Source organism: Limulus polyphemus, unplaced genomic scaffold, assembly GCF_000517525.1.
Source record: "Limulus polyphemus unplaced genomic scaffold, Limulus_polyphemus-2.1.2 Scaffold6561, whole genome shotgun sequence".
NCBI lineage: Eukaryota > Metazoa > Arthropoda > Merostomata > Xiphosura > Limulidae > Limulus > Limulus polyphemus.
This window is the reverse complement of record NW_013672171.1, coordinates 8,962-31,720: the sequence shown is the minus strand read 5'-3', so window position 1 is coordinate 31,720 and position 22,759 is coordinate 8,962. Positions and strand designations below refer to the sequence as shown.

Genomic DNA, 22,759 nt, shown 5'->3' with positions numbered 1-22,759 from the left:
TGTACCTGAGCAAATAATTTTTAGTTTACTTTGTAAGGAACACGAAAATTATTTCTTAAAGAAACATTTGTACAGTTGCTTCTCATTACGATAGCTATCATTCCCATCTTCCTCGAAATCAACATAAAATTATAGCTTCGAAAATCAGTATTAACATTAAGTTGTTGATGTGGAATATATATATATATATATATGTAAAGGTAATTACATTAGATAAATCAGGCTTCTGTGGCATTTCAAGTGTTAAAAAGCTTGGGATTTTGAAAGATGTTCAAATTACAAAGGATAAACTAAATCTGATAATAGATTTTAAGTTTAAAAAGTTATATAACTTCATACTTCTATCCCTTACATGCCAAAATCTTCACAAGAAAAAACAGATACGTATTTGAACGTAGCATGTTTCCAAACAGCAGTTCTTACTGCAATTCTATAATAAATAAAGGGATGAAATATGACTTTCATTGTTCTTAGTTCAAACTTCAACGTCAAATATTTATACTTAAGCTTGCGACAAAATGGTTGAATCCTTACAAGCTTAAATGACAAGGCTTTTAGAATGTGTATTTCCTTGTACTTGTTCTTATCACAGAAGCTCCGCTAAGAAACTGACCACAACGATTTCAATTACGACAACTGTGTAGTTTGTCTTTGGAAAAATTATTGTAACGTGGCGTACGCATTCTCCCCAGGATAGAGAGCCCGAGGTAACACAGGGCGACTGTTCAGAGTGGGGGCCTGCCTTTGGTATAGCCCCAGGGTTGAGGGACCACCGGAAGAAGCCATGCTGCTACTGGTCAGTCCAGACAGAGTAGATATAGTGGATAGGTAATTACTGTAGCTATATGGCCACAGAAGTGAAGGAGTCGGACTCCACAGCTGAGGAAACCTACTAAATGCAGCGCCATCTGACGGAAGTAATTCTAGACCCATCATCGTCTGCCTTTTCCACTTTGTTCTAAAATGTAAAAAGTACAATTTTTACTTGTAACTGAATTCAGAAACTAAAATATGTCAGATTAATGTCGTATTTTTATGGGAAATATAAATTTAGCACTCTTATAATGAAATTAAACATTTTCTGCAGCTCATAACTTTTTAAGTGTATCATAAACATGAAAAAACAACATAATAAAACATGTAGGAATACTAGAACAACTGGGACGTTAACGTTTAGAAAGTTAGACGTATAAACATATGACAACTTTGTTTTAAAAATTTAAATAAAAAACAAAATGGATCAGAGGGGCATTTTGATACATTATTCACAAACAACGGAATTTAGTAGTTTATTTTTGTACTTATAATGATAACAAAAGAATATTGGCGATTTTTGAACTAGGGGTAGATTTGTTTTGGCAGTGAGAAACGATTTTTTCAAAGTGAAAACAACATTACAATCAAGAATGATAAATCCTTGACTTACATACGATATTAAAGCTGAATCTCTCCTCACTTATGGTTTAAAAGAGAAAAAAAATGTGTTGGATGATTTTAACCCAATATTGCACCTTCATGTTAAATATTACAAATTGCAAGGGGGACCTGTATATATATTTCTGGACTAGTTCGTGTAATTAAAAAAAAAACCTACATCATTAGTTAATTGCAGAGAGAAACTTGGTGGTTGGTTAAAATCATCCAGTATTGTTTTAGCGTTTATTCACATAATGTATTTGTCCCGCACAGTCGAAACAAAACAACAGAAATACCATAAATCTACTGGAAGGGTTCAAACTTTATTTTCTTGTGTTTATGATAAATGTAACGCCCTACTTTCTAAATCTGGAGACAAATCTTAAGTTATAGAACTATTTTATTTGGTACTTACTAAATATCTATCCAACTATTTACAAAATCATTTTGCATACTACTATTACACGAGCAAGTAACGAATGTAAATTCTAAGTGCTGACCGTAGTTACGTTGAGGCACGAGAAGGTTAAATGAGCATGCGTAAAAGTTAACCTTAATCAAAGAGGACTAGTTTTGACCATTTGTATTTTGTTTTTTAACAGATGGAGACAGCTTCAAATTACCACACTTTTTAAAGAAGAAAGACACCAGATACCGCTGGAACCTTCTAGAGATTTATTCGTCTGCTTCGTTAGTTCTTGCCGTTTGACTACAGTGCAAAGTATAGTGAAATAATTAGGACCAGTCAAAGTGGGACTGTTTTTAAAGGTTTCATTGTCTGTTACAAATGTCCATAAACACATATGCGTCAACGTCTTAACTTCTCTAGACACAAATTCCAAGGCATTTTGCACTGTGGATGACACGCCCATAATGTCATGAGATCAAAATCTTTCGTTAGTGCTCTTGAAATGACATAAAGAAAAATTCTGTCTTATTATAAACACAAAAACATCATGGCGCGTACACAGATGTGCAGGAACTTGATGTCAAATATGTTAAATAAAGCTGCCAAAAATATAAAAATAATAAAAAAGGGCTTTTCCCGCAAAGTTTAATAGAAAAGAAAGAAAAAATGGATAATAGAACAAAACCCCAAAATAGAATAGAAAATTAGTATATGTTATTATTTCATCATCACCGACCGTTGTTCCCATGTCAAGTCATCAGTTAGATATACACGAATGTTTCAGTTTAAGTTTAATGGGAGAGATATGATTTAAATAGTTTGTATAGCGCGAGTGTTAAATTTAATTATTTTTAGAAGCGATAGTTTATGGCAGTTTGTTTACGTAACTGTTTACGAATCATACGTTGTGTAGTTCAATAGTTATATTATTGCGTCATGTTACAAGAACCTTCTGAGTTTTTCTTTGTTTTAATTAAGTATTATTGCATCATAATATCCAGTAGTGTGGAACGTTATAGACCTCGGTCGGAGTAAAAAAACGCGTTGAAAATTTAGTTCGCGAGACAGATATATACATCTAGATTGCGTGATTGTGAGTTTAGCCATAAATAGCATATAGTGGCGATTTCTAAAGTGAAATGATCGCATATTGTATTGTAATAATAGAGTAGAGAAGAAATAATTTGTCTTACCAAATTGTGTTATAAAGTAACTGAACCAGCTTGTGTGGACTTGATGAAAAAGAGACAATTATTTAAAGCTCTAGCTACAACTGTGATAACCAACAGTGTAACGAATATTTGTATATATACGTTTGACTTGTTTTAATATATTATTTTAAAACAAGTGTATTGTGGGCTGTATGTTTATTGTTGAGATTTATCGCCAACAAGTCACAAACACCTACTGTAAATAATCCGGCCCATACATAAAACCTGACAAAGGAAGTGATGTCAACTAGACCATGTACGAGTTAGGGAATTGGGAAATGTCTCTAGTGACACCAAAGTCTGACGTTCCAGATGTTTTTCTTCATACTTAAATTTCATTATTATACTTCTTTCGTGTTATTAGCACGTTTTAGTAGACCCTTATTTGCCCATTCTTGATATGGAAGTAACTAATTCCTTTAATAATAGAAATAAATATATATTCACACAAAAACATCACACTTGTCTACTGATTGCAACGGAACCAATCAAACGGCAAGTGACAAAGACTTACTTATTTAAATATATTTTGTGAAGTACTTAAGAAATCATCGATATAAAACGTTTTAATAGTCATTACCACGTCCACGTTTTCTTCAGCTAACTTCATCAGCCTGTACGACCTTCCTTTCTATAAACACATACATCAATTTTATCAGAAAAACCGAGAAGTCGGACACGCGAGAAACCATTCAACATCGTAAAAACCTTGACTCATAGCTACCCGATTCTTCATCGTTAATTCCTTGTAGCTGATAAAATAAATAAAATAACCAATAACCATATTCTAATCTAGGACATAATTTTTTTGGTGGATATCTATATAAACGGTAAGACAAAAAAAAATACAACTATGAACTCTGATCTGTCGGGTTATTCCGTCCTAGCGCGCACAAAAAAAAATACATTACTCAACTTATGCTCTCTAAAAATAACACCTAAAGAACAATACAATCAACACCATCATTACCCACCTTCTGTTCTGTAGTAATAACAGACTGACAACAATACAATCAACACCATCATTACCCACTTTCTGTTCTGTAGTAATAACAGACTGACGACAATACAATCAACATCATCATCATCCACCTTCTGTTCTGTAGTAATAACAGACTGACGACAATACAATGAACATCATCATCATCCACCTTCTGTTCTGTAGTAATAACAGACTGACTACAATACAATGAATATCATCATCATCCACCTTCTGTTCTGTAGTAATAACAGACTGATAACAATACAATCAACACCATCATCATCCACCTTCTGTTCTATAGTAATAACAGACTGATAACAATACAATCAACACCATCATTACCCACCTTCTGTTCTGTGGTAATAACAAACTGATAACAATACAATCAACACCATCATCATCCACCTTCTGTTCTGTAGTAATAACAGACTGAAAACAATACAATCATTACCCACCTTCTGTAGTAATAACAGACTGTCAAAAATACAATCAACACCATCGTTACCCACCTTCTGTTCTGGTACCAAGTCTTGACTTGTGTGTCGGTTAGGTTTAACTTTGAAGCTAGCTCCATACGTTCTTGAACACTCAGGTATTTCTGTCGTTCAAAGCTTTTTTCTAAAGTCTAGAAGGAAAAAAAAAAGACTTTATATTCCGGTATAAAATTGGTTTAAATGCTCTTAGTTTCTGTTTAATTATTTAATTGATTTTAATAGTAAAGTTAGGAATAGAGAGAAATATTATCACTGGTGATAGGGAAATGGAGTAGGTCGTCACGTGGTCGAATGAAAAAAAAATCAGGTTATTGTCAAGTGGTAGGAAAAATGAAGCAGATCATCACGTGGTAGAAGAAATGAAGGAGTTATGTAATGTGGTAGGTCGAATGAAGTAGTTTATAGACACGTGGTTGGACGAATGAAATAGGTTGTTGTCACGTAGTAGGACAAATGAAACAGGTTATAGTCACGTGGTCGGGCGAATGAAGCAGGTTATTGTCACATGATCGGGCGATTAAAGCAGGTTATTATCACGTAGTAGGACAAATGAAGCGGGTTACTGTCACGTAGTAGGACGATTAAAGCAAATGAAGCAGGTTAATGCCACTGTGGAGCAAGGTTAAGTTGATCACTAGATCATCCAGCTGAGATCCAAAATTGTAGGAATGAGAGTAACTAATAAAATTCATCATCGTAACCACCTTTTTCGTTATTTCTAATGTTATAATCTAAACCATATCCTCCATTCTTCTTTGTTTACGTTTGACACTAAACTCGTGTAACATCTTAAAAGTATTATTTTGTTCAGTATTAATATCCTTAAGGTATTTGTAGACCATTACAAGGCGCTAGCAGTGCTAAATTATAATATAAAGAACCTGTATTTTATTTTCTTCCCTGGTTTAAGGTAGTGTTTTACCAACAGGATAACTATTATGCTCCAGAACGCAGACGGATGTCAGTGATGTATTGACAGAGGGCGCTGCAAAATAGTAATATATAAAAATTCTCGATTAGTTTATTCTGTACCTCTAAAGATAAAAGTATAGCTTCATTAGAGGGCGCTCATAACAGAAGTAATTTTCTATGTAAATAATACACTCGCGTTTGTCTATTCGGACTTCTCTCGCAAATTTCTCGATCAAACGCTAGAAATCTCATATTGTTAGAAAGGCCTTTGTCTGAAGATTTCGGATTGCATATTGGCTTTTCAATTCAGAATTACCTTACCTGTCTTTTGCTTAACCTAACTTTTCAATGCAACGAGTATGGTACACCATGGTATAATGTCGTTGCCATCACGTGACGACTGGCTATGACATCAACTTTAGTTTTTTTTTATTTGAAAAGTATTTCACACAAGCAACATTTAACCCGCATGTAATTTCCTAAAAAAATTAACATTACACTAAACACAATTTCTATGGGCTTTCTCGACTTATTTAGGTCTAAAATAAGCATACGCAGTTCGTCCAAAGCCATATGCTTATCACTTTGTGAACCCACACATTTAGACGTTACTGCATATTTAGCTAAGTTTACCTTCTTTACATTTACTTTACTTAGCAATAGTTTAGCTTCGGTGTAGACTGCTATAAACACCTTTTAGCTACTTCTTCCTTTACTACGAGTTATATTCTTCGTTTTTGTAAGTTTCTTTATTTCCACTCGAAAAACCGTGTTATACACTGAACATTTATAATCGTTTCATATTCTGCACACTATTATAAGTACCATTAGTTTAATATATTGTTTATTTTACGTGTAGTTTTATTAAATAAAGTTACGTCTACGTGAGTTCGTTTGTCTGACTGCGTAATTATTTTTTTCGAATAGACCAGGATTTATCGATCTAACACGTAATGCCTGTAAAAAAGCGTAGCTTAAATTGCGTACGTGAAAATGATAGAATAAGGAAAATTCAAGCGAAAGGCATGAAACTACCGCAAGTGTTTTGAGGATCGCGGCCAGCATGTAAATAATAATATTTTGAAAACCACTAAAGTCACTCATTTTGAATAGTATGCGTGCATTTTGTTCAGTATTAATATCCTTAAGGTATTTGTAGACCATTACAAGGCGCTAGCAGTGCTAAATTATAATATAAAGAACCTGTATTTTATTTTCTTCCCTGGTTTAAGGTAGTGTTTTACCAACAGGATAACTCAAAACAGTTTGAAACAAATCATAGCTATTAAGAATATCACAAAGGATCGTTTGTTTGTAAGTGAGCACAAACCTACAGAATGGGCTATTTGTGCTCTGTCCACAACGGGTATCGAAACCCGGTTTCTAGCGTTGTACATCTGTAGATATACCGATGTGCCCCTGGGGGTTCACCAGGGGTCGCCAGAAATAAAAGTCACGAATTAGAGGTTAACGACATATTTATAAATACCTATTTTATTGCATTATATTGTTGATTACATTCCCACCAGGTAGCTATAAAAATTCATCATTAATTTGGATGAACAAAAATATTTGAAATTTTGTATATATATATATATATATTAAACTGCTTGTACTTTCAGTATTATGCACTTGGGAAGTTTATGTGAAAGAGCAGGGGCATTCCCCTGATAATATACATCAATCAAAGGGCATTTAACTCACAGGTCCCCTGAAACTCATATAAAGGAACATATATATATATACAATTAATATAAATAGGACTGGACGTGACCTAATAGTTAGCGGGTTGGGTTGCCAAACTTCGCATTTTCATCTGCGGACGCTTTGTTTGGTTTGCGTTGAATTTCGCGCAAAGCTACACGAAGACTATCTGGGCTAGCCGTCCCTAGACTAGAAGGGAAGGCAGCTAGTCAAACACCACCCACTTCCAACTCTTAGGCTACTCTTTTACCAACGAACAGTGGGATTGAAAGGGTGAGCATGTTTGGTGGGGGGGTCAGTGGGGATTAGAACCCGCGAACCTCAGAATGTACAAGCCCGGACGTATTGTAAGTGTAACAGTTAATCCTTCGTTAGGTAAAACGAGCACGATAAAACTGTTGTGACGGTGTGTATTGCCGTTTGGTCACTAATTCAAAATTAGGAACGACTAGATCTGAACCTCAGAGGACTCTGTCTTGGTCGTTTAGTCTACGTGGTCATAAGCTATTCCTCAGTTTGAAAACTCCAATTCTAACTTAAATAATTCCCAGTAGGAATGTGTGTGTGTGTTTTGCTATTGCAAAGCCACAATGGGCTATCTTCTGTGTCCACCGAGGGGAATCGAACCCCTGATCTTAGAATTGTAAATCCGAAGACATACCGCTGTCCCGCCAGGGGACATCGGTAGGGCAGCTCATACAAAAAAAATAAATAAATAGAAATAAAAAAAAAACGTGTACAACAAACTCGAGACATTACATGAAAAGTTTGAAAATGAAAAACTCTGCCACTGAGGTTATTTTGAAATTAAAATTTTGGTGAATAGGAAAGAATATATAAACACCGCCAGCAGCGACCTTGTTGTTTTAATTTAATTATAACTGACTTTCTAGTTTCTAGTGTAATTATAAGAACTTATAAGTGAAAGAAAGGGACAATGTAAGAATATGTTAACCACAATCTATCTGGTACATCGAGTGCCGATGATGCCTTTCGCCCAATACCAGGTCTCATCAGGTCAGTTGGGATACAACAGACATAATAGTGGTCTAAGAATATTTATATACTCAGATGGTTGAACAAAAATTAAGTCGGTGTGAACTAGATTAAGTCAGTGAACTGCAATTTAACAATTATACGCCTCAAAACACATACTAAAATGTGCCAAATTATGTTCTGTGATTTTATTCTCTATATTATTGAGGTTCTACATCAGGTAGTTGTCTACATTGTTCATAAACCGAAGCGCCTCCCCCCCCCCCCAGTGGCACAGCGGTATGTCTGCGGACTCACAACGCTAGAAACCGGGTTTCGATACACGTAGTGGGCAGAGCACAGATAGCCCATTGTGTAGATTTGTGCTTAATTCCAAACAAAATAAATAAACAAAAAATAAACCGAAGCGTGTTAAAGTTTCCGTAATTAATCGAAGTTTTGATATTCTTACATTATTGAACGAACTCACCCTCAGTTGATGGTCCGTGAAGGCTGTCCGAGCTTTTCTAGGTTTCTTGGACTTTAAGGATGGACTGTCCACTCGATGAGGTATTTCATCTCCCCCTAGCGGTAAAAAGTGAAGCAATTCAGAAATTCAAAGTCGTAGACTAGCCATATATTAATTATTGTGCGCTTTTCTAAAAAAATTATATAACGCAAATACATTTATTTGTATAGTTCCGTATCAGAATGATAAATACCTACGTTAAAGTAGATCAAACAAACGATGTCTTATTTAATTTTTTAGGTTATGTAAGGTGAATAAAATATAACTGTTTTCTACTTTAAAATGTACCTCGTTAGAGTACGCTAGTTGTTTCTTACTCTTTGTTCTTAGTCACGTATTTTTCTACTCATGGGCATAAGTTGAACTTCAAAATGCGGAAGTGAGGTGGTCGCATTATTTGGGTTTCAAGACAGGACCTGCAACAATAAACCTAATACATTATTTGGGTTTCAAGACAGGACCTACAACAATAAACCTAAGATATTAATTGGTTTTCAAGATAGGACTTGTAACAATAAACCTAAGACATTAATTGGGTTTCAAGATAGGACTTACAACAATAAACCTAAGACATTATTTGGGTTTCAAGACAGGACCTGCAACAATAAACTTAAGACATTATTTGAGTTTCAAGACAGGATCTACAACAATAAACCCAAGACATTATTTGGGTTTCAAGACAAGACCTAGAACAATAAACCTAAAACATTAATTGGGTTTCAAGATAGGACTTACAACAATAAACCTAAGACATTATTTGGGTTTCAAGACAGGACCTGCAACGATAAACTTAAGACATTATTTGGGTTTCAAGTCAAGACCTAGAACAATAAACCTAAAACATTATTTGGGTTTCAAGACAAGACATACAACAATAAACCTGAGACATTATTTGGGTTTCAAGACAGAACCTACATCAATAAAGCTAAGACATTATTTGGGTTTCAAGACAGGATCTGCAACAATAAACCTAAGACTTTATTGAGATTTCAAGACAGGACCTACATAAATAAACCTAAGACATTATTTGGGCTTCAAGACAAGACATACAACAATAAACTTAAGACATCATTTGGGTTTCAAGACAGAACCTATATCAATAAACCTAAGACATTATTTGGGTTTCAAGACAGGACCTGCAACAATAAACCTAAGACTTTATTGAGGTTTCAAGACAGGACCTAGATCAATAAACCTAAGACATTATTTGGGTTTCAAGACAGGACCTAGAACAATAAACCTAAAACATTATTTGGGTTTCAAGACAAGACCTACAAAATAAACCTAAGACATTATTTGGGTTTCAAGACAGGATCTAAGACATTATTGTCTAAATACAGACCTAACGTTGGTGTCCACTAGATCCTAGTGTAATTAAAAAGTAATTTACCCTATAATGAAAAGTATATTTATTGGTGACGACATGTACTCTTGTGTGGGGGTTATTCCTACTGATTAAAAAGTGAGAGGATATGCGCCCCTAACTCCATATAAACTACACCTATGCTTCTATTGACAGAAACATTTACCACAATAGTGATATGAAAAGAGGTCTCTTCTCCGAGACGTCACATCTCCGACGAGGTTCGTCACTCTTTATTGATAATCAGCGTTGGCACAAAGTCACGATTAGACTTGTAAAAAACTGATTAGCATTGAATAATGCTGTCAACGTGGTTAGTCGTGACATATTGTTTTAAAATCAATCGAGAAATTAGACCTTAGAGTATTTTGATTTTAAAAAACTACCCTACGCGCGGCAAATCAATATATTATCTAGTTATTTTTGTCAATGAGATGATTTTGAAAAAGAATTCTAAATTTGTTGAAAAAATAATTTTTACTGAACCATAAAAATAGTTTAAAAACATGCAAAGCAACATGACACAAAAATAAGATTCTATTAGTTTGACAAATCGTGTTTAAAATAATAAAATATTAATCAAACAAATTTTGTGGAATATTTAAGTATTAACCACGTGGATTTCTGTTAGTAGTAACCGCCTTATAAATTGTATAGTCTTTATCCAAGGAAAATATATCTTTCAACCTACCAAAACGCGTAAATAATAACACAATAGCAAAGGGAATGTAGGCCTAACTCCACTTCAACGTTAACTTATAAGTACAATCGATTCTTACATCAAGTCTAGAAGTAAATTATTTCCATAAAAAAGATACTCAAACATTATAGACAAACAGATAGCAACACTACTATTTTTCCTTAAATCTTAGCTATTCTATTTTTGTAAGGTTCTATTACAAATAATGAAATATTCCAAGCTCATGAAAAATGGCGTGAAAGTAAAATGTTTTCTTTCTGTAGTTACGTCGTAAAGTCTATTGTTAAACGAGAAGTTGTGTAACTTGTTTATAAATACAGTACTCTAGCCCTGCATGCTAACAAATGAAATTGTCCAACTTTTACAGATTCCAGTACGAAATATAATCATCCACCATGTTGTTCAGCGTCTTCAATTTTAACTAAGGTATAAAATGCCTCACTAATCCCAAAACGCGATAAGGAGATAACATACCCACACTAACAGAAATTTGGGAATCTCAGGAGGCCACCTACAGTTCAATTACTTTTAAATACACACACACACACATATATATATATGTATATATATATATATATTCGAATTACTGGTGTTTATGCGCTGCTTTTTTCACCTAAGTAGCCTAAAAATACATTTTACAGTCTTAGTCTTAAGATTCTATTTTATTTTTCTGGGGGAGTAGTCCTGATTTATAGAACGCTTCATTATAAGAAAATAGCTCATCTTTACAAAAACAAAACAAATACGAATTTCCATCTAGGTCCCAGATGTTTATGTATAAACCAGATTTTTATATGTAAAGAAATAAAAGACATGTTATGAAGAATTCTAAGTAGCCCGCAAGGTTTCAAGATGTTCTAAATATAAGCCAGTATAATTAGATGGAAACTAATGTTCTAAGTTTAGATGAGGATCAAAACTACTCTACTAATTCGCCTGGTATCTCGCCGTGTCTTTCTTTGTATTCTCATGTGCGAGTTGTTTCGACAAGACATATGAGAGGTCTGTATGTAAATATTTTAAATGATTAATTTCACTTTCTAGACGCTAGTTATCGAAAATAAAGACAGAAATGTACGTGAATTTTTCTTGAATATGAACTATTAAGTTCACTAAGCCTATCTAAAACTGAGTTATTTTTATTATTTTTAAGAAATTGTCGTCGGGGTACTGAAATGGCCGCCGAATAGTGGTATTTTACTTTCACTCCTACAAAGCACCCACGACTCCAAACCGCGGATCGTGATTTTTACTTATTTCGTTTTGTGTGTGCGTTTGTGTGTTATAATAGGACGCAAACGTGGGACCCGTAGATCCGAAGTTTTGCGTATTAATCACTGATCCACGCTCTGCCCGAAGCGGGCGGCAGCGTTTGATTGTTTTATGACAAAACCGGTATGGCTATCTGCTGCCGTCCCTAAATTTGAACTGCTGACCATAATAAAGGTAACTGACCTGCAGGACTTACCAACTATTGAGTTATTCTTTACTAATGAATAGTGGGATTGATCTTACCGTTATAACGCCCCCACGGCTTAAAGGACGAGCACGTTTGGTGCCAGTTTTCGATCCAGCGGATAGCGAGTCGAGCGATCTAACCATCAGGTTTTGCCAGGCCCAACGGGAATGTTAGGACTTTCGAAATTAAGCACAGTGCTTAGATTGTTAGAAGTTTAAGAGTAGTAAACACACACATACAAAAAATGATAAAGAAACAATTGTACTTGAATCACTTGTAACTGAATATTTACACTTGTCTTCCTCAATAAGTAAAGGAACTGATAAAGGTTAAATAACGTCTGAATGTATGTCCCCTAAAAGGTTTAAATTCACGCTTCATAAGTTCATAACCACAACAGAAACCTTAGAGGTGTGTAATTCCTTCATTAAAATAATAAAGTTTTAGTCTTGTTTAGTGAGTTTATATGGTGGTTGTGTCTTGTTAGTACGGTGAGTCTAGTGTTGATGAAAACATCCACCACGTAGCAGTGAATTTATATAGTGGTTGTATCTTGTTAGTACGGTAAGTTTAGTGTTGATGAAAACACCCACCACGCAGCAGTGAGTTTATATGGTGGTTGTATCTTGTTAGTACGGTAAGTTTAGTGTTGATGAAAGGCTGCGTGGTGGGTGAGAAGATACGGGAATGAACTGCACTAGTAATTTGTGTCTATCACCAATGCGGAATTGTGCCTTCTGAAATAACTTAGGACTGATATCAACCATGGTATGACGTTCTAAACCCTAATCACATGTGAGTCATTCAAGACACATTTGAATAAAAATACCATTAACGTTGCAGTTCATCCCACTGCCCTTTTTTCTTTTTGTTAGTTCTTTACACTGAGGGGCTGGGCGAAGTTTAGTGGTTAGAAAATCCGACTGTGGATCCATGGCTCGCATCTTTTTGCTGCAAAATCACGCTTTGCACTGCATTTTAAGGCATGAGTGCGTTATAATAATGACGGTTAAATGTCACTCTTCAATTAGAGTATCCCAAGTTGGCTGTGGGTGCTGTTTACTAGCTGTCTTCCCTCTAGTCTGTCAGTTCAGAATTAAAAACGACTATTCTCAGCATTACTCGAAAAATCTAAGTAAACAAACACACTTCATTTTAAATTACATTAAGTAGTTTGAAGAATGCATATTTTTACTGCTGTATATGTGGTCACAGTACCACAGAGATCCATCATTACTGAACTTAAAATAAACCCGTTAACAATATGATTATCCGCTTGAAGGGAAGAGTAAAATATAGAAGTTAAAAATAAAACTAAAACTCATTCAAGTAATTTATTTGTCAAATTCCTATAAAATAAGGATTATTCTTTGTTGAACTTCAAGAAAGTGTATGAAATGATTACACGGTGTTCACATTTTTACATTTTGGTCTGTATGTTCAAGTTTTGTATTTTTCTAACAGCTATTTCATATTTTAATAAGTAAAATACATCTCACAAATAATTTTATTATAGTTTATTGAGTATAGCCAAGTAACTATAATAAGTATAAAACGGGTTATTCTTATTGTAGTTGGCCTGAGAACGATGTATCTCATGCTGTCAAAACATAAAATAAATGTACAGTATATACCTTTTGAGATTTCCAGTATTGTTTTGCATGTCAAAAAGATCAAAAGAATTATATTAACTTGAATTATAACATTGAATAAATAGTTTATGCGTTTCAAATGCAACAAGAGAATGTTTGTGATTTGTAAGATAAGTTTCAGAAATATATTAAAGAATATGTTTTGATACCTGATTTAAACAATACAATGCCAAAGCAGAATAATAATATTAATAGGTATTATTTTACCCTTAGCACAAAATCTTTGCCGTGATAGACTGAGAGCGTATCGCGTGGTAGAAACATTTTACAATGTTGCCTTGAAAGGCGGACAACAAATCCCATCAATGTTGCCCAATATTTAAGGCTGTTGCCGTGCATGTGACTACGCAGCAGCACTTTGCAGACGATAGTTTTTTTGCAGCACGGTGAAAAACCCGCTGATTCATTCAAGCCTAGTTTACAAACAATTTCGGAAATCTCGTCATCATCCTAGACAAATTTTAACCGAAGTTAGACAGTTGTATACGTTATACCTTTATTGGTATGAGCACATGAAGATGGGCTGTTATATTTTGAAAATTAAACAGTACAATAGTAATATTAATATGTCTTGTTAACTGGTTTAAACGTTACAGTGCCACAGTACAAAAGTAATATTGATATGTCTTGTTAACTGGTTTAAATAATACAGTGCCACAGTACAATAGTAATATTGATATGTCTTGTTAGCTAGTTTAAACAATACAGTGCCACGGTACAATAGTATTATTAATATGTCTTGTTAACTGGTTTAAACAATCCAGTGCCACAATACAATAGTAATATTGATATGTCTTGTTAACTGGTTTAAACAATGCAGTGCCACAGTACAATAGTAATATTGATATGTCTTGTTAACTGGTTTAAACAATGCAGTGCCACTGTACAATAGTAATATTGACATGTCTTGTTAACGGGTTTAAACAATGCAGTGCCACAGTACAATAGTAATATTGACATGTCTTGTTAACTGGTTTAAACAATGCAGTGCCACAGTACAATAGTAATATTGACATGTCTTGTTAACTGGTTTAAACAATGCAGTGCCACAGTACAATAGTAATATTGACATGTCTTGTTAACTGGTTTAAACAATGCAGTGCCACAGTACAATAGTAATATTGACATGTCTTGTTAACTGGTTTAAATAATGCAGTGCCACAGTACAATAGTAATATTGATATGTATTGTTAGCTGGTTTAAACAATACAGTGCCACAGTACAATAGTAATATTGATATGTCTTTTTAATTGTTTTAAACAATACAGTACCACAATACAATAGCACAAGACTAGTTCCTCAGGACAAGATACTGTGTAATAGTATCGTCTTGTTTAAAAAGTGGCTTAAATAAGTCAAAATGTAACGTTAAAATATAGTTTCGATCGACTGAGTCGGTCATTACATATACGTAAATAGCGTCACCTGGTATTATGTCGCCCATGGCAGAAAAGCTTAAAAAAACATATTAAATATGAAAGAAATTCATCAATTGTGGTAATTACCCTTCCAGACTACCCGTTCTAGCATGATAACATACCGTTTATTCGTACCTTATCAGCACATAATACTTATAAATATTTAAAAGTATTACGTCACCAATTCAAATAATTCCTGTCATGATATGGAACAAATGTTAAGGTTTTAAACGCCAAAAGCCGGTGAAGCTTATGGCAGGAGTATATTTCTTCTGACATTCAGTTTTCACCCTACAACTTCGAAGAAAAATACATCATAAACATATTGTAAAAAGAAATGCTCATTAATATTTGAATTATTCACTGATGAAATTATGATTTTATACAAATCCAAACAACAAAGAAACTTTGATTATTTATATTATAATGGTAATAACTCAACACAAGTTGTTACCTTTACAGAATATTTGATCATGTTTTATTCAAGATTTTACGTCAATAATATGATTCATAAAATAAAGTCCAGAGGTGTCACTAGGTGTTGGCATACGGGGCTCGTGCCTCGATTCTACTTGACCGAGCCCCGAAACCCCAGTTGGTGTCTTAAAATCAGAATAGAAAACCATGATCGATATCATAGTGAAACGCCGAAAAGTCTCGCGCCTATGGACCTGAGTTCTGAATCTTTTAAGTACCTAGTGGCGCCTGTGATAAAGTCGCCAACTAAAAATTGTATTAACAATCTACTGATTAAAGAATTTACTTTTTTTTCATCCCGTTTAACATTTCTTTTCAAAAACATCTATTGTCAGATATTGTTGAAAAAATATATATATTTGTTCATTGGGCAGATTGTATTTATAATAAAAGAAGCTATTCAAGAAATACCCCAAAAAATAGATGGCTAGGTGGTTAAGACGCTTGACTCGCAATCTGAGGGTCGCGGGTTCGAGTCCCCTTCCCACCGAACAGCCGTGGGAGCGTTATAATGTGACGTTGGTATAACAATAGTGGTGATGACTATCTGCCTTACATTGCTAAATTAGGGACGGCTAACGCAGATATCCCTCATGTAGCTTTGCGCGAAATTAAAACCAACCCATAACTGTGAACGACAATTAACGCAAAGAAAAGTTCACTTATTGACCAGATTTTCAGATTGTTTCATTCCAGGTTTTGTTATTAACGTTACATATTCCACGTTTTAAACAATAACCTAGGTTAGAGTTTTAAATATTTCCATATAGTTAGATTATAATTTCTTGTTAGTAACGTAAAATATAATTTTAACGTTATTATTTTGTTTTGCGGGTTCTTTCAAATTCTAAGGTGGAAATAAGGCCAAGTATAACAAATTAATTTCTTCCTTAACCTTTTTAAAAGCTACTTACAGTTGTACACAATTGTAACAAAGATTAAGTTGTCGGCCTAAGTAACTTTATAAATGACGCTCAAACGGAAACACTACGACGGATATGAAAAAAATTATTTTATTTGTACAACTTCACGGCTAGTCGATGGAGTAACTGAATATATATGGTAACTAACCCTGATCCAAATGCTTCACTGATTTCTGCTGGTTATAGCAAAACACATTGACTAAATCCTTCACTGATTCTCGTCTCTCGATATTCACCGAGTTTACTAGATTTTATTGACTTCAAATTTAGAACTTTCTAGGTTTACTCCCACAAACTTACTTGGGCTTAACGTCATCTACCTTCTAATTAGCATCCGGATCAAAACACGGAAAATATAGCTTACAACAATACCCCATATTTCTAACAATAAATAGTGTATAATTTCAAAATGTGTCATTGTTATTACCAGATTAATCCCCCTTTTTTATAGTATTAACGTAGAATACCCCATATTTCTAACAAAAATATTTCATTGTTGCTACTACACTATTTTTTTTCTACAAGTGTTATCATCAAACCTTTTGTTTTGCGTGTTATAAAATATTGTTTCATTCAAGTTAAATGACACTTTATGTATAACGTACATTTGTCTGAATCCCATGTCGTCTACCAAGGAAAGTTAGCTCACCCCTAGCAAAGTTAAGCGTTAACAGTATTTTTAATATCTGTATATATATATATATTTTTGGTTTAAAATGTATACATTATATATAGAAATGTCCCTGACTTTGTATTGCGGTTACACTTGAGCGCCGCTTAGCGGAACAAATTTTATTGGGAGTATAATTCATGGTTCTTGTACAAGATCGTTCGTATTACGTGTTAGAATACATTCACGTATTCCATCTTTTACCGAATGCTTCAAAACAATCTAAAGAACAATTATTGGCCTAAGCCTATATAGTACTACTTAACGTAATATTATGAATCTAACAGATATTACTTCACAAATAACAATCTTTGTTTACACGAGATTATTTTGTAATTATTATGTTATACTACAATATTTTATAATGTTTTTATGTTAAGCGCAAAGGTGCACAATGAGCTATATGCACTTTTTTGCTATGCCCACCACAAGGATCAGCCCCGATTTTTAGCGTTATAATCCCGGTAGATTACCGCGGTTAATGTGGGTGTATATATAACAGATATAGGAAAGATTCATATTGATAACCTTCTACAGGACCACAACAATTTATATTACCATAATTTACAATTCTTCTCGTAGGTCCAGTGTGTCCTAGTAAAAACCATGGTAGGACCATGTATACGAGAGTTCATTATTCGGAGATTGTTACCCCCAAATCACATCATTCAATCAGATGAGGGTACATCAAAATTTTGTTGCCTTCCTCCTAGTACATCAGTTGTAAAATTAGGGACAGTTATTCCTAAAATTGTTTTGAATTGAATCTCCCTCACCCTTTTCCCGAGTAACTTTTATTGCTGGCATTTTTCTACAACTATAGCACTACTTGTGTGATTTGTGTATGCATCTTCGGAATGCTTAATTGCGGTAAGACACTGAACCATCGAATAATGAGCGAGAACCAGTCTTCCAATCAGAGATTCACTGCTCCCTATTGAATAGAGGCTTGGAAAATGGAAAGTATCTCATATATATAATCGATGACATGATGCACAGCCAATCAGGGTCCTCCACTCAACATTACTTATCTCTTATTGCCGCTAAACTTTTCATTTACGTTAACTTGTTTGTTTGAAGTTAAACATTAAGCTGCACAATGGGCAATCTGTGTTTTGCCCACCCGGTTTCTAGCGTTGTAAGTCCGAAGACATGCCGCTGTGCCACGGGGGGGGGGGAGCTGATTAGTAGTTGAATATAGGTGGAATATAACGACTGAATTAATCGGGTTTCTAGTATCTTAATAAAACTAAATAAACAAAGGTATTGAACCTGAAATCTATGACGAGCAAAAGGATCGGTATTACAGGATTTTATATTCAGACTTCTTGAACTTACGTGTTTTTCTGACATCAGTATTTTATCGATGTCATTTACCAACAAAATTAAGAACAAATAATAATCGCGCAAGCGCCAGGTAGCTGATGTGTGGTTGGTAGAAAGTGGTTTTGTTATTATAATTTTTTGTAATAACTGAAACAATAACTATAAATATTAGGCCAATTATTTATATCATAAGAGAATTAAACACAGTGCACCTGGCTACTTAAAAAGGCCTCGCTGTATATATGAAAAAATGATTCGATTGTATTTCATACACCAACCCCTGCAAATAGTACTTAAACATTCGAGTTTAAGATTGTGGTTTAAAAGTCATACTTTATAATTAAGCAAGAGGGGTTCCCCAGTAGCCGCGGCATTTGAAATTCTTTTAGGGTTAGAGTATATTCATCTATAAAACCTTTTTATTTTCCTTTTTATTACATATATTTTTGTGCGCCAGCAATACCAAGCGTGGGGTGTGCGTATACTCGATTCAATTTTATTACTCATCAGGATCTCTACCAGCCCCCAAATAGAAATTTTTAAAGCAGGATTAGAGTAAATTAACCTATGAGATTTTGGGCGTGATCAAACACATCAATCGAAAGGGTTTGACCTCCTGAGTCCGAAATTGTAATTATATCTCAAATTGGTCAAGAAATGACGGAGCTATGAGCTAAAATGTTGTACTTTTAAAAAAAAACAACAACAAACAAACTCGGAGCGGTTCTATGAGCCGCTTTGCCGCGGCTAAAAAGCAGTAACAAATAATGTCAAGTGTAGAATCAAGCAAAGTTTTGAGAAACGCAAATAATTATTGGTAGAATAATAGACTATCTAAATGCGTAGGTACACAGTTAAATAATTGTATAGCTGTGCTGACAAAAAAGCTTTTTTTTTATAAGGCTTTTTATTGTTTAATCTAGTGAGAATATCAGTATAGAATAATTCACTTCCGTATGCCTATTTTGCTCTTGTTAACAGATGGTTAAGCTAAATGGCATCATTACATCTATGTTTATTAGTCTAACATTAATGATTTGTTTTTATACCGTTCGTTACCGGCATGGTTCACATAATTGCATCGTATTGAGTAATTCTATATTTTTGCCTGTCAGAATACTCAATGTAAAGAACTGATGAAAAGGGGTTGAAAAATACATAGGACACTAACTGGAATATTGACAGTATTTTTGTTTACATTTCTGTATGTGACTCATTCCCTTACAGACTCTGTGACCAACAAAGTCATAAAAGAATTTGTTACGTAAAGAACATTTAAGATGTGTTTAAAAAGCCTATAGACCCCATGGTACTTCTAGGGTTAATAATCACGAGGAAAATTCCGTGGCTAATGTTTTTAACTTCTAGCTTGTTTCCTTTCTTAAAAAAAGAAAGAAAGAAAGAAAAGAAAGAACAAACAACAAATTAGCTTTTGAAGCTAATAACACTTTCCCATAAAATAAGTAGAGCTGGGAATGGAATTAGGGATTCGAGATAATGTTGTTATTATCTGATATGGGCCTTCAAAGATCAAACTTGCCTTATCTTCTGAGCTTGTTCAAAATTTAGTTTAATTACTTGAGTTATTATTTCAAATTATACGAAATTGTAATGAATTTCATTTTTACACCTTCATAACCTCGCGTGTTCTCACGCTTATTCTTAAACACACATATACTTGTGGAACAACTTGCTTGTTACTTGAGTTTAAATAGAACTATAATACAGTACCTATACAGGTACTAATAGTAACAAACAGTACGACCTGAACACACATCCACACCTGTGGAACAAACCTGCTTGTTACCTGAGTTTATATAAAACTATAATACAGTACATATACAGGTACTAACAGTAACAAACCGTACCACCTGAACACACACACACATACTTGTGGAACAGCTTGCTTGTTACCTGAGTTTAAATAGAACTATAATACAGTACCTATACAGGTACTAATAGTAACAAACTGTACCCCCTTAACACACATCCACACCTGTGGAGCAAACCTGCTTGTTACCTGAGTTTATATAGAACTATAATACAGCACCTATACAGGTACTAACAGTAACAAACAGTACCACCTGAACACACACACATACTTGTGGAACAACTTGCTTGTTACCTGAGTTTAAATAGAACTATAATACAGTACCTATACAGGTACTAATAGTAACAAACAGTACCACCTGAACACACACACATACTTGTGAAACAACTTGTTAGTTACCTGAGTTTATATAGAACTATAATACAGCACCTGTACAGGTACTAACAGTAACAGACTGTACCACCTTAACACACACACACGTACTTGTGGAACAACTTGCTTGTTACCTGAGTTTAAATAGAACTATAATACAGCACCTATACAGGTACTAACAGTAACAAACAGTACCACCTGAACACACATCCACACCTGTGGAACAAACCTGCTTGTTACCTGAGTTTATATAGAACTATAATACAGCACCTATACAGGTACTAACAGTAACAAACAGTACCACCTGAACACATATCCACACCTGTGGAACAAACCTGCTTGTTACATGAGTTTATATAGAACTATAATACAGCACCTATACAGGTACTAAGAGTAACAAACCGTACCACCTGAACACATATCCATACCTGTGAAGCGAGGCTGGTGGTTATCTATATAACAATGTAACTGTTCTGGACAGGTATAGTTTATACCAAAGCTACAAATTCACCTGTAATTCTCTTGAGAATAAAGCTCTCGTATATAACGTATTTTTAGTGTACAGTAAAATCTCACCTCAGATCTGAATGATTAAGGAATCGTTTCTTATTTACTGTAATGAGACACCATTAAGGCTAACCGCATTGTTATACGATACAGTTTAGCTTAGTCTGAGTAATAGAATATATTTGTATAAAGAAATACTTTTTCTGAGAAGCTGTAGTAAGATAATGAGCAGATAGGTATACCTTCACCATCTGTGAGATCCTTTTCCTTGGACGTGATTCGTTCATTGTCCGACTGGTCTTCCTGTTGTTCGCTGTCTCTTGCAGAGTAAGAAGAATCAGAACACCTGGACGAATTCCTTTCTTTAAATTCATTATCACCACTTTCGATTAGATTTCTTATGAGGAAAGAGGTTGGAGCGTGGAGCACGTGAGTTTCGCGGATACGCGTTGTACGTAAGTCCGTGGGTTGTACCTGGCTAGCCAAGTCCTCGCGATCGTGCGAGCCGCTGTCACCGGCAGTAAAAGTCCGTTTTGACGTATAGTTTGTGTCCTCTGAATGTTTCGGAGTCATGGCTGACAAAGATGTTTCTTCCGTTTCGGACATATTCACGATCATGACTGAGTGTCAAAGGCTGGTCCAGTTTCCACAATATGGTCCATTCTCGCTGAGCGTGGCCACTTGTCTCAACCCGCTAATGGCTACACGCGCTGTTACACATCAAGTGAGAAGTAAAATAACACAATAAGTTCGTCAAAACGCACCGCGAAAGAGGCGTTAATATGGAATAACTTGTCTGTGTCCAGAGTGCGAATCTTGGCGTGACGTACCAGAGTAAACGTTATTATTTTATCTGTTAACCAACCACGAATTGCAGACCCAGCGGCTGAACCGAGCACGCCTACTAGCTAAACAGCCAATGAACTTATTTCATAATTAACCATCCGTTAGCAGGGCGACGCAACGAAAGTGCTGCAAATCAGTAACTTGTGCGAGGAATGTTGATTACAAATACTTATAAGGGAGGAAGGTGGAAAGTCTGTAAATACTGCTATTTCATATACAAGTAATGATCATTGACGTGAGAAACAATGCAACTAATAACGCTTATTATCATCCAACTTATGTTCTGTAATCATATCAGTTCCCTTTAGGTGGCAAAATCCTCACAGCTATGTGTCAATAACAATATGGTAAAACCCTCATAATTACACGTCAACAACTATATGGGAAAATTCTCACAAATGTATGACAATACCCTCACAGATATATGTCAAAAGCTATTACAAAATCCTCACTACTGTATGTCAACAACTATACACAAAACCCTCACAACTATATGATATCAAATGTTAAGCAAAACAGAGTTACATATAACTTCGGGTGCGGACGTCGGCTTGATGTAGTTTTGGATACACACACAACACCT

At 34.7% G+C, this 22,759-nt stretch overlaps 1 protein-coding gene across 1 annotated transcript; it reads right to left on the bottom strand.

Annotated features, from left to right (window-relative positions):
- Positions 1–368: 368 nt before the first annotated feature.
- LOC106473856 (barH-like 1 homeobox protein) lies at positions 369–22,153 on the bottom strand. Its single transcript, XM_022402246.1, has 4 exons — positions 21,573–22,153; positions 8,594–8,688; positions 4,528–4,643; positions 369–958 (listed from the first exon to the last, which is right to left on the bottom strand). The coding sequence occupies exons 1-4, from the start codon at positions 21,946–21,948 to the stop codon at positions 661–663; spliced, it is 885 nt and encodes a 294-aa protein (XP_022257954.1). The 5' UTR covers positions 21,949–22,153; the 3' UTR covers positions 369–660.
- Positions 22,154–22,759: the final 606 nt, after the last annotated feature.

Excerpts from the sequence above, each read along its gene's own strand:
- LOC106473856 (XM_022402246.1), bottom strand. The coding sequence starts at position 21,948 with ATGATCGTGAATATGTCCGAAACGGAAGAAACATCTTTGTCAGCCATG. Across the intron at positions 4,644-8,593 it reads TCACGGACCATCAACTGAGG|ACTTTAGAAAAAAGCTTTGA; the intron begins GTGAGTTCGTTC and ends TTTTCCTTCTAG. Across the intron at positions 959-4,527 it reads ACTTGGTACCAGAACAGAAG|AACAAAGTGGAAAAGGCAGA; the intron begins GTGGGTAACGAT and ends TTTACATTTTAG.